This window comes from Pituophis catenifer, unplaced genomic scaffold (genome assembly GCF_029215685.1).
Source record: "Pituophis catenifer annectens isolate HBS135680 unplaced genomic scaffold, rPitCat1.0.hap2 SCAF_4, whole genome shotgun sequence".
Lineage (NCBI taxonomy): Eukaryota > Metazoa > Chordata > Lepidosauria > Squamata > Colubridae > Pituophis > Pituophis catenifer.
In genome coordinates, this window is record NW_027256884.1 from 37,152,417 (window position 1) to 37,165,850 (window position 13,434).

The following is a 13,434-nucleotide window of genomic DNA, read 5'->3' on the forward strand; positions in this document are numbered from 1 at the left end:
AGTAGGATGAGGTAGGAGAGGAGGAAGGAGAAAGTAGGAGAGAAGAGGAGGGAGGGAAGGGAAAGAAAGGAGGAGAAGAAGAAGGTTTGTTGTGGAATGAGGGAAGAAAGAGAAGAAGAGCAACCCCGAATGTAATTAAAATGTCCTATTTTAAGGGAAAACAATGCATTTCTTTAAGGGAAACATGCATTTATTATGTATAAGAAAATGTACACTTTCTATTATGTGGGGAGGGGGAAAGGGTGGGGGGGGGAGAAAATTGTATTTCTTATAAAACTTTTCAATAAAAAAAAAGACTGGAAAAGAGCTGATGTGATTCCCATCTTTTTTTTTTTTTTAAAAAAGGGGGGGAAACAGATTCAGGAAACTACATACCAATCAGCTTGAGACCAATATTTGGGAAGATCCTGGAAAAGATACAGATCTGCGAACAGCTAGAAGCAAGCAAACCAGAAGCCAATATGAGTTTGTCAAAACAGATTATGCCAAACAAATCTTATTTCATTCTTTGAAAAAGTGACTAAATTAGTGGACCAATGAAATGCTGTGGGCATAGTATAGTGGGTTTCAGTAAGGCATTTGACAAAGTAGTAAGGGTTTCAGTAAGGCATTTGACAACAACCTATTTCTTGGTAAGTTAGAACAATATGAAAAATTCAGATGGATTCGTAACTGCCTGACAAACCACACTCAATATGTCCTTAATGGAATTACACCTACATGGAGGGAAGTAAGAAGTGGGTATTCCAAGGTTCTGTTTTAGGCCCAGTACTCTTCAATATCTTCATAAATGATTTAGATGGGGGAATAGAACAGGCATTCATCAAATTTGCAGATACCAAGGTGGCAGGAATAGCCAGTACCCCAGAAGATATGGGGTAGAAGGATCTTGCAGTTTTGAACATTGGGACCTATCTCACAAAATGAAATTCAATGGAGAAAAAAGTTTTTATACTTTGGCAAGAAAAAACAAATATACAGATACAGAATAGGTGAAACCTGGCCCAATAATAGTAATTGCGAGAGGGATCTTGGGGTCTTCCTGGTCAATTACTTAAATATGAGCCGGCAGTTTACTGCTGCTGCCAAAACAATCCTTGGTCACCACAATATAAAAAAGATGTTGAGACTCTAGAATGAGTGCATAAAAGAGCAACAATTATGATTGGGGGGGGGGAACTAAAATATATGAAGAACAGTTTCAGGAATTGGGTATATGATAGCGGTGTTCCAATATTTGAGGAGTCAATTTATATTGGAGATCTTCTAGTCCAACTGCCTGCTCAAGCAGGAGACCCTACCATTTCAGACAAATGGCTGTCCAGTCTCTTCTTAAAAACCTCCTCTGATGGAGCACCCACAGCTTCTGACAGCAAGCCAAAGAACCAGAAACCAAGACAATGGATGGAAACTAAGGACGTAACCAAACTACAATTAAGTAATTTCCTGACAGTGAGAACAATTAACCAGTGGAATGGCTTGCTCTCAGAAGCTCCATCAGTGGAGGTTTTTAAGAAGAGATTGGACAGCCATGTCTGAGATGGTAGGATCTCTTGCTTGAGCAGGTGATTGGACTAGAATTGGACTAGAAGACCTCCAAGATTCCTTCCAATGCTATTATTCTGTAAGTGCATGGATTAAGGAATCTTCAATTAATCTTCATTTCAACGTAATAATGGGCATAAGATAGGTATAGCTAAGAAATAGAATATGAAAAATCCCTCAAGATCTGATCTAAGTTCTGCAATTCCTATTAACTTCTTCCCCTTCAGCACCAAGGAGGAGAGGAGACAGCAATTAAGAAAATTATATTGTTAAATTACTGTTATTGGTGAGAAATTTTACAAAATAATGGGCACATCTAGAATCATACAGTATATTCAATCAAGTATTTCTAGTGTTTGTGACATATTGTCACAAACGATATGCCCAAGCAACATCATGAATAAATCCTGTCCCATATGGAAGAAGGCATTACTGTAGTTTCAATTATTCATAAATGGTAAATATAAAGATTTTATTTTAACAAAGATATTTATTTAACAAACTCATTAAATATAACATGAATATTGAATTGCTACATTGGAATTAGCTCTTAAACTTTATTTTGCTTTTTTCTAATTTACAATTAGATTATTATAAAGTTCATGTTTTGGCAGAACCATTTTAATAAAAATCAATAAACATCAGTTACTGCCAAGCAATTACTTTTTCAACTATGGTCTGAGAACCCATAACATTGTTACAACAATCTTCTGAATTAATGCTTTCATTATTGTGCATCCCATCTAATAGCTTTCTCCCTGTAATTTGGAAAGAGTCAGTTATAGGCACAAGCTTGACTGTGTGTTGAAATAAATGTTCATTTGAAGTTCCAGTACTTGCATCATTCTTTATTATAGATACCGGAGTGTTAGTTTTACTGGAACACTTGCCCATTATGTAATTACAGTGAAACAGCTAAAACTAATCCAAATTATCCTGAAATTCAATGAGGATGTTCTTCAGTAAGGCTGTTATATAAATCCTATACAGGAAAAAATGTATATATCAGAATAATTAAAGGAATGCCAAAATATTTCATTCCAATTAATATTTTAGCAATAAAAAAAATAAAAATTACTCTTTTCTTTTAAAATAAAACTACATTAATTCTGCTCTACCCAGCATAATTTATTTTCTGAGAACATTTATGCATTATGGTATATAAACTCTCTTCTTTCCAACAGATCTCACTACACCAATACTTCTTTCTCCGACTTGTTTACTGAGATTAGTGAACTAGAAAATGTTCCTCTCCTAACAAGCCAAATTATGGTTTACCAATATCAGAATAAGTCTTGGGTTTGTATACTTGTCTTCCCTGGCACAACCACAAAGAAAGTGGAAGATTCTGCTTCAGAATAACTATAAATTAATACATTATCAACAAACTAAAATGTCTAATTTCATTTTAGACATGTTATCTATACTTGGAGAACATGAAAAAGCATAAGTTTGCACACATTACAAATTTACTGGTGCCTTTTATGTTTAAACATATGTACAGGTATAAATCATCTCAGAAACCATGGCTTGATTACGGATAAAAGTAGACATTTGATGATCTATATTACATAAACAGAAGTTGCTAAATGTTGATCAATGCACATAGCAAGCTATTCAAGAGATTCCACTCTCTGAATTTAACCATGTAAAACAATGTATAATTTCATATAATTACAAAGTTATAATATAAAATGTTTAATAATCTTTTAACTTAAATTCAATGTATAATTTATTTAATATAGAATACAAATTAAAAGAGTCTGGGTGTTTTTATCAAGGCACATTGGTAACCATCAAAAGGCATTATTTGAATTTGAATTTCCTATGACACTAAAAGACGAAATATATAATAGGGATAGATGCAAAAGTTACAAATAGAAAGTTAGTGTCTAATGAACGACCCACACAAACATAAACAGAATATCGCAGTTTGAGGCAATGAAATTGCAATTAAAACATGATTGGAAGCTGTGTTACGATTGCTAAATGGATATTATTTTGAATTTGCATATCTGTGGGGAGGAAACAATCCCAGATTGTTGTAGATGGCATCTAATCGCTTTTCTCTTTTCACCTATAAGTATTCTTAAAGTAGTGCTCATTACAAACCTGTGATAAGCATCCTGGAACTGCTAGCAAATGCTGCCTCTCCTTCATTTCCATTTTATTTTTGAAGGGATTGATGCCAGTAACACAGTCCCCAATGAGCTTGTTTCTTCTGGGTAGATTTCTATTGCTTGGTGATTTGCCAAGCAATCTCCTGGTTACACATTCCCTCTGTTAAAACATACTTTTAAGTAAGCCTAACTCCCTCCCATTCATTCCTTCAACCAACTATGGAGAGTCCTCTAATTCAAAGAAGCACTCCATATTTTTTAGCAAATGGAAGTAAATGTCTTATTTGGAACATTCCCAAATGTTGATATGTCAGTTACAATTGCTCAATTATTAACAAGTCATTCCTTTCTCTAGAATGGGTACTTTCAACACCCATTGGTTTTTAGGCAGGCGTGTTCACATTTTTAGCCCTTACCTTTTTTGTGTGTAACTTCTGCAAATTGTCTTTGGGCCACTCTCCTCCTTTCTCATATCAACCTACCTCACGTTGTTGTTGTGGGAAAAATAGGAGTATTGGTTCGGTTCGCCTGCCTTCTAATGACATTCTAGTCATTCCCATTAGTCATTCTTAGTTTTCTATTTGCCAAATACTCCGTATATTTTCAAATGACCATCACTGTCCTTAATAATTTCAGCATAATAATAATAATAATCATAAGTTAAAAATAAATTAATAAATCCTAGGTTCTTGGGAAGAACTCGATGCCCATGAAGGCCAACCCTAGCTAAAGAACTGGCACCTGCGCTGTACATTGTTATGTATATGATAATAATCACAATCACAATAACTGATCTCTGCCGCCAGGACCTTCCACCCATCCAAGGCTGTTAACAGTTGACCAAGGAATGCGTATCCGACTGGGCGCTCAATGGAATTTTGGGGATCTCCCGCTCGGACCGCCCGCCCGCGCGCACCCCCGACGTCGCGAGGTGTTTAAAGCACGAGCGGCGGTTGAAGCGGCGGAAGCGCGCCGCGCGTGCGCCCATGAAAGGGCGGGGTGAGGTCAAAAGCGGAGCATTACTTGGGCGGCTGAGTGTAACAGGTATCGGAAGCGCAAGGGGCGGGGGGTTACCAGGAGACGCCGAGGAGCCGAGAGGAGACATTATTGTGGCAAACCGGTAGGGGGCAGCGCGTCAGGGAAAGCAGGCGGCGTCCGTAGGAGAAGCCCCGTCGGGGCCGGGGCACTTAGTGCCTGCCTGCTTTACCTGTCTGCCCGCCTGTCTGGTGGGGGGTGGGAGGGTGGGGTGAGGGGAGGAGGAACTCCCAGCTGGCTGCACCTGCCAAACAGTTACGGGGCGGGTGGGCGCGGAGAATCGGTCTGGTTGCTCATTGGCCTGTCTGGCTTGAGAGGGAAAAGGAGGCGAGGTAGCGGGTAAAACCGAGAAGCGAGTTGAGGACCCCGGGAAGGAGAGAAGGAATGAGAAAAGGCAGGCAGTACGCTCCCTGGCGCTCACAATTTAGCTGCCGTCATGACCTCTAGGAAATGCCCTGGGCGCAGGAGGAAAAAACCAGAATTTCTCGCAAAGGTACAGAGAGTCCGTACTAGGTATAAGGATAAGGAAGGCAGCCTTCTGGCAGAGGTATTTAGCAACTTTGGGGTTAATTGCACAGGGTGAGAGGGAGTCGAGAGAAAAACTCTTCTGAAATGGGGGTTTCAGGTAATTGTATGAAGGTTGATGGGAGAGGTGCTCATCATTCCCAGTTTCTGTTAACCTTCCAAGAGGAAAGTTACAAATAAACAAATTTATTGTCTTTAGAAGTTTATGTATGTGTAAGCTAGTCCTCAGAAGAAAATGTATAGATGCAAACACATAGTGGGAATGTTACATAACTTAGTTATATTTTTAAGAAAAAAAATGAAAGGCTGGAAATTCATGTTGCAAACAAAACAATTCTCTCAATTTGGCCATGTTGCCTGAATTCTTCATTGTTCTTTTGTTTTTTTTAAAAAAAAGCTATCAACAATCCATTGTTACAGTTCAGGTATAGACTTCTCCTGTTGTGGTATGATCATTCTTTTTCCTGCTTCCATGTTTGATAAGTCCATGATAGATTCCAATTCCTAGTGATATAGCCAAGAACACATGCACTTTTAAAACTGCAATTAATTTGGAAAGGATAAATCTTTTTTTAAAAAAGTCTTTGGCATATGTGGAAAATATCTCAGCTTTTTGATACATACAGTCACTCATTTCACTATGGTGATTCTGAGCAGCTGACAACACAAGCAACAACAAAAAGTAGAATACATGACCAGTCCACTTGGGCCACTGTTAGATTCATCATTTAAAAGTATGTTAATATTTCTTCTGAGAGTCCTCATAAGCAGTTAAACCACATTTCCTTGTGTAGTTCATTTCTATTATTGTTAAAAAAAAACACTTCCTAGGAAGATAAGTTTTCCCATGTATCCAGTTCACCTGTCCCCAATCCATTGAAGCCGCTGTCACTGTGGTACTTCCATATCTTGGTTTCATTTGACATTTTAGAAAGTAGGGGAGCTGTGAGGCAGAATTGTTAGCCCATGGAACTGGATAACCAAAATATCATGTGTCTTAGTCTTTAGCAGTTGACTGGATTGTTCTGCTGTTTGATAATTTAATTCCATGGAAATTAATTTTAAATAAGCACAAAGATTTGAGTTGCATTTGAAATACTGTCACACTGTTTTTTTTTTTTATTAAAACCCAAAGTCAGTGGGCTCCCAAAACTAACACAAGCACCCTTGGCCTTTAGGCAACACAAACACAAGCACACACTGGGTAGTACTCACAGTTCCTTCTTACACACTTCCCCAGGTCTACTAGTACTCTTACTACTAGTATAGCCTTTTAGTATACCCTACTACAATTTGTGAGTCCTGCTAAAGAATAGTATTTTTGTCTATTAGCCCTATAGGCTGCTATCAGTTGCTTTGTTTCCACAAAGTAACAGAAACCACCTCCCGACTCACTCCCAGAACAACTTCAATGCACCAACTACTACACCACCACAACAACACCCATCTGCTTTTCTCCTTATTGATGGGAAGCTGGACTGGCTAGGGACAGGTTTTAAAGGGGTAGGGCACCATGAGCCCAGCTGCTAGCTAATTTTCAGGCAGCCTGCCCTCTCACAAATATCCTGATATTTCTTTTTAAATGTAAAATTTGCTATTATTGATAATGAATAGTTTATACTTTATTTTTTTTATACTAGACCAATATATTAGTCTTGAATTTTTAATTCACATTTAATAGTTCCATTATTTGACCGCTTTTAAAGAAGTATCACAGAATAATTGTTCTCTTATACAATATTAAGTGCATGTATTGGAATAAATACCAGTCAAACAAATTTTTCATATACCATATTTGCATTCATGCTAAACCCATTCTGAATAACTTTGGGTACTCACTGTTTTTCTAATTTCACTTGGCTCCTCTGATCAGTGGAAGTGACTAATTTTCTGAACCCATCAAAACCTAATTTATAGCCAACTGCTCATTATGGGTATGACTATTGGCACCTATTTATCCATTGGTGAAGTATCAGATGGGTATATATCAACAAACTGTCCAAGCCTTAGTTTGATTGATCTCAGCCCTATGGCTATTATCCAAGTCATTTTTCTGTTAATTGACTAGCTGACACTTCTTGAAAAGTATGATGATTTATTCTTTAGTAGTGCATAATTACTATCTTTGTTTCCATGCTCTTAATTAATTATTATTTGTATACCTATTATAACTTTAAATTTGTTGAGAAATTCTCCATCTTTATTTAAATTTTTCTATTTTATTTCAGTAAAATGTTATGCCCATTCCTGTAATGGCAGGTCTTGCTTACAGTTACTCATGCTCTAGTTACTTCCAGACTACTGCAAAGCACTCTACATGGGGCTGCACTTGAAAGCATCCTGAGGCTTCAGCTGTTACAGAATGCAGCAGTGTGGGCCATTATGTGCACTCCTAAAACAGCACATGTTATAGCTATGTTCTTAGAGCTGTATTGGTTGCCAGTGTACTTATTTATTAAATTTATATTCTTCCCATCTCACTCTGAAAAATGGGCAGCATATATATTAAATAAATAAACATACTTTGTTTTTTAGTCCAATTCAAGGAGCTGGTTTTAACCTTTAAATCACTTCATGGCATGTGACCAGACTATCTGACCAGACCACACTTCTTTCCATTTACATCAGCTGCCCCATTAGATCTGGCAGAAAACACATACTTATGGGTACCATCAGCTTCAGACTTATATTTGGTGGGTCCCAGAAGATATACCTTCTCTGCTCACCTTATGGAATGTTCTTCTCTCCAAAATTAATTTTTTCTTATTACCATATTTTGTAACTTGCCTCATTGACGTAATGCTTTCTGAAAACCAGTAGCATTTTGTCTGGCTTAAACCAGTAACATTTTCTCAAGATTCCACATATGTTCCCAAACCTAAAGATTTCTCATGATCTATGTCAGTCTTCCACATTATTGTTCCTTCCAGATATTCTGAACTATGTTCATACAATTCTATAATTCACCACTACCTTAGACAAAACTAAGTTGAAAAAAACTAATCACTGTTACTGAATTATTACCGGTAATAAAAATGTTGACAGAGTTCCCCATTTGAATCCTTCCTTCAGTATGGTACAGAATAAGTGGTACCTAAGCATGATTTTTCCAAAAATTTCTGAATCCATTTAATATAGTCTCTATTGAACCCATAAATTTAAAATAAAGTTAATTTTAATTGTTTTATAGAGAATCACAACAAGAGAAGAGCTTGCATTAAGAGGTCCATTTATTGAAAGTGACAGAACTTCAAAATCTGAAGACAGCTTTAAAAGCAAAGACAAAATAATCCAGGAACTGCTCTTAGAGGTGTTGTCCTATATTTCTATTATTTTGTAACAACCATATATGGAATAAACTTCCACTGATATAATTTAATTAGATTGCTGTAATGTGAGAAAATGGTTATGTATTCTCCATAGAGATGAAGGGACAAGATCATGGCCTAGGATCAGTGATGACATTTTGTCATTATGACTTAGTACCTCTTATACTAATGGTCTCTTACTGTGTGTCTCCAGAAGAGTAAGCTCACTTACTTATGGATACTATAGAGAGAAGCTAACCGCCTAGATGTATCAAGACTGTTTAGTTCTTGTCAGTCTGAATTCAGACCTCATGGCAAAACAAGGTTAATGGTTTATTTAGAAAAAGATAAAGATTGTGCTTGTCACTAAGAAAGTAAGTGTCAAACTTGATGTAGGTTGTTGATTACATGATTGCCTATATGCAAATAGATAATAGCTACAACAGGAATTTATATTATTATTATTATTAGATGATATATCATTTATTGTGTTTTGAGTGTTCTTAAACCTAATAGTATTAGTAGCAGAGAATTAACTCTCCTAATGTGTTCTCCTCACTAGAAGGCCATAGATAATTTTCAGATATCCTGAAGTTACTAGACAGCTTAGTATGTCATCTGAGTAGTAGCCTATGTTCCTCCCTTTTAGTTTTAGTTCTGGAAAGAAGACACCAAATTTGGTGTATATTTAGTAGGACAGAATTTAAAAACTATATTCTCATTTAGACTCCACATTTATAACTAGAGTTACTATGCATCTTATACTGTAACTGAACTTGCTGATAATAAAACACAGCTTTGAAGTCCTTGGAGAAAAATCAGTGTAAATCAAATAGTTTTCTGGGAGAAAATGTGGTAGAATTTAAATATTTCCTGCTCATTATTCAGGATAAATTTCCATGTTCCTTTACTTTGTGCTAATTAACTTAGATGACCCTGCTTTTTATCATAGAGATCAAATATTGCTTAAACCTACACTCATCATCATCCTAGTGTTTTTCCCACAGGTGCAGGATCCACTAGCTTGAACTTTCAGTATCTCTCCAAAGTAGGTTTTCTAAACAGTTTAGTGTATAATATTGGCGAGAATTTATTACTTAGAGAAATTATTCAAATTTTAGCAGTAAACCTAGTTTTGCTACTTTTAGTCTGTCTTTGCTGCTTCATAAATGACAGATGATTCACATTATCCCAAAATAAAAACTGCCTACTGCTGAGACCTCTGAGGTGTCCAATAGAGGTTCAGAATGAGTCAAGAGCCATAGAAAAAAATCAATGATATTGGGCCTTAATCTAGAGGATTAAAACCATTCTATCACTAGACATGTAAATTATATTCATATTATAAATAATATCATCTATCCTTTTCAGAACGAAGTGGGGAGCAAGCTATGGATATGAGATAGTTTAGTCTAAATTTTGAAAATGGGCTGTTTTCCTATTCAGCCTATCTCATCCCACTTCCCACTTCCTGCATTGAGAGCTTGCTTAGTAAATTTTACAGAAAACAAAATTAGAGAATGGAATTTAGTCTACTCTAGGCTATTTCACAAGTAGGCTTCTACAAGTAGAAAATGGCCTGAGTTGGTTTTCTAGCCTATGTATACAGCATGAACTGAACTCTTCTTACTTTATCATCTTCCAGGCTTTGGTTTAAGTAAGTACTTTGTTCTTCCCCCATCTTCTGATGCAAAAAGTGGTGGGTTGCAAAATTGTAGTGTAATTCCCTCAGTGTAGCTTTAATTGAGAATGTACATGCAAGAAAAAAAATAATATGTTGATGGCCAGGCAGCATTCTCTTATATCAGCAACTTGGTTGTTTGCCAAATAGTGAGATATTTTTTCTTCTTTGTATTTGGAGGGGCTAGGGAGAGTTTTGTTTCACCAAGAGGTTAAGTTAGTAGCCGAATTGTATTTTGTATCCTCTGTGGTTGATTGGCTAGAGGGAACATGGATTTATTCATGGTTTTCCTTGCCTGTTTTCAATGTTTTGTATTTAGAAGCAATCAAAATAATCCCATCGTTAATGGCTGACTCAAAATGTTTTATAGATATTAGTAAGTGGAAATAATGGCATGCAAAGCCTTACTTCATCCAATATATTAATAAATTTGTTTCTGTGATAAAAGAATTATAAAAATGTGTTTGTCTCACCAGATTGAACATCTAAAAACAAAAAATCTTGATTTGGAGAAGCATGTTAGGAAAATACTTAATAGTAAAGAGAAAGTAACAACCCAAGTGGACAGTTTGACCAGTGAGAATGAATATCTTTGTAAAGAACTTGCTCATGTAGATAAGATAGCTGAACAACTGGAAAAAGAAAAGGAGTTTGTACTTGATAGTGCTGGCCAGGAACTTTCAGAAGCCAAGGTACTTGATTTATTACATGAAATGTTTTATATATGCAATGCAGTTATAGTACATGTTGCATTGTTAGTTTTAAACACATTTCAGGTAATCTTCAATTTATATCCATTCATTCAGTGACCATTCATGTCAGTGCTGAAAAAATCATGCTATAATTGGTTTTCAAGGTTCTAGCTGTAGAAGTGCTCCTGTGTTCCCATGATCACGAGCCAGGCATTCAGCTGCCCAGTTCACAATTACAATGTCGCAACAAGCCACATCACAGAATCCCCATTTGCAGACTTCCCTGCCAGCTTTCCACAAGCAAAATCAATGGAAAGCCAGCAGGGAAGGTTGCAAATCACTCCATTAAGTTGTTCCTGCTACATTTTCTCTTGAGGAGCTCTATATAGAATACAAGATCCCAGAAATTTTTTACTCTATATCACTGCCTATCCACTGCCCTGCCTGCATTCCCTGGCACTTATCTGTGCCCCTCACCAGCTCATTGCCATCACCACATTTGCCTATACTCCTTGCTGGCCCTCCCACAACCTCTGCTGACCTACCCTGAACCTCCTCCCCAACCTGCTTGTAGACCCCACCAATCCACTCCCATTCAGCATTGCATGTCTGTGGTATCTCCTACTCCCACCATACTCTTACCTGATTCTCACCTCTTCCTGGGTTACAACAGCAACTAGGATTGCCATTGCTAAGTGATATGATTGCATGATGTATATTATTACCACATCATTTAGAGATATCAATTCTGGTCCTAAGTGCTCTCATAAACAGAGAGTATCTGTATTGTTCTAATTACATTGTAAGATTATTGTATCCATGATTTAAGATATGCATGCATAGATTTACATGGAGTGATTGCTTTTCAATGAAAGATATGTAAATATGTGATTTCTGCAGGATGAAAGAAGTGAGCCCATTTTCACCATAGCCCATATTGCTATTTCAGTTTATCTTTTGGAATAATTGAAATAGATTATTATCTTGTCATGTAAATGCTTAAATTTTTTTTTCTTTATAGTCTCAGATTAAATGCCAACAAAATACTATTAAAAAATTGGAACATACGGTCAGCGTTCTTAAATCTGTAAGTTTTTCATATTTTTCCTTTGCTAATATATATTATTTCACGTATTTTAAAATGGATACTTATTTTACTTGACATTTAATTATTTCACAAAAAAAAGGTTAGTATACTGTACACTTATGAATATAATAGACTCATAAACACAATCTCCACAATAACTAATTAAAGAGAATTGTTGTTGTTGTTAGTTGCAAAGTTGTGTCCGACCCATCGCAACCCCATGGACGACGTTCCTCCAGAACTTCTTGTCCTCTACCATCCTCTGGAGTCCATTTAAGCTCACACTTATACTTCAGTGACTCCATCCAGCCACCTCATTCTCTGTCGTCCCCTTCTTCTTTTGCACTCAATCTTTCCCAGTATTAGGTTCTTCTCCAGTGAGTCTTTCCTTCTCATTAGGTGGCCAAAGTATTTTTTTTTAAATTTGATTTATATGCCGCCCTTCTCCGGAAACTCAGGGTGGCTTACAATGCATTAAGCAATAGCCTTCATACTTTTGTATATTTATACAAAGTCAGCTTATTGCCCCACAAACTGGGTCCTCATTTTACCTACCTTAGAAAGGATGGAAGGCTGAGTCAACCTTGAGCCTGGTGAGATTTGAACTTACAGTAATTGCAGACAGCTGATGTTAATCACAATGCTTTTTTTTTTAGTCTGCTGAGCCACCAGGCTCAGCACATGAAATTTGAGTTTCATCTTCAGGATCTGCCCTTCTAAAGAGCAGTCAGGGTTGATTTCCTCTAGGACTGACTGGTTTGATTGCCTTGCAATGCCTTGCATTGCCTTGCAATGGAGTCTTCACCAGCACCATAGTTCAAAGGCCTCAATTCTTTGGCACTCAGCCTTTCTTATGGTCCAACTAAAGAGAATTAAATTACCTCATGAGCTATGGATGAAAACTATAAATATGATATAATAGTAGAAATGCTAAAAGACCAGGTAAAATACAAGAGAAACACTAGAGCACTGAATAAAATACAAATAGAGGCAAAGACCTAAAATCAGGATAGTCAATCTTTTTGGTTTAGGATCATGCCAGACTTGACATTGGTATATCAGGGATTTTATTGCCAAGTTTTTTTTTTTGACAAAATGTTAATTAAGTTAAAAGCATTTAAAATTATTTCTGATTCTGGATCACTAAAGTTTCTGGGTGATATTTAAGGGTAGCCTTGTGTAGAATGAATTGTAATACAGTATTCCAAATGAGAAATGAGAAGGGCATAAATGACTTGCTTCAGTGCATCCAGATTAAACTGCAGCTAACACATCAGCTCAAATTGAATGAAGACATCCATTTAAGAGCTGGATGTCCAAGAAGAACTCCAGATTCCAAGTCTGGTCTTGCTGGAAGAACATGAAAGAATGAAATATGAAAGTAATACAACATGGGCAAAATAGTGGATGATATACATCTTAACTAATTTATACAAGTAAT

At 36.6% G+C, this 13,434-nt stretch overlaps 1 protein-coding gene across 1 annotated transcript in view; it reads left to right on the forward strand.

The window, feature by feature from the left end:
• Positions 1–5,136: 5,136 nt before the first annotated feature.
• The window catches only part of TSGA10 (testis specific 10), a 46,159-nt gene continuing 37,861 nt past the window's right edge, over positions 5,137–13,434 (forward strand). The window contains exons 1-4 of the mRNA XM_070943269.1: positions 5,137–5,193; positions 8,416–8,535; positions 10,691–10,906; positions 11,928–11,993. Of these exons, the coding sequence (XP_070799370.1) occupies positions 5,137–5,193; positions 8,416–8,535; positions 10,691–10,906; positions 11,928–11,993 (459 nt within the window). The remainder of the gene's footprint in view (positions 5,194–8,415; positions 8,536–10,690; positions 10,907–11,927; positions 11,994–13,434) is intronic.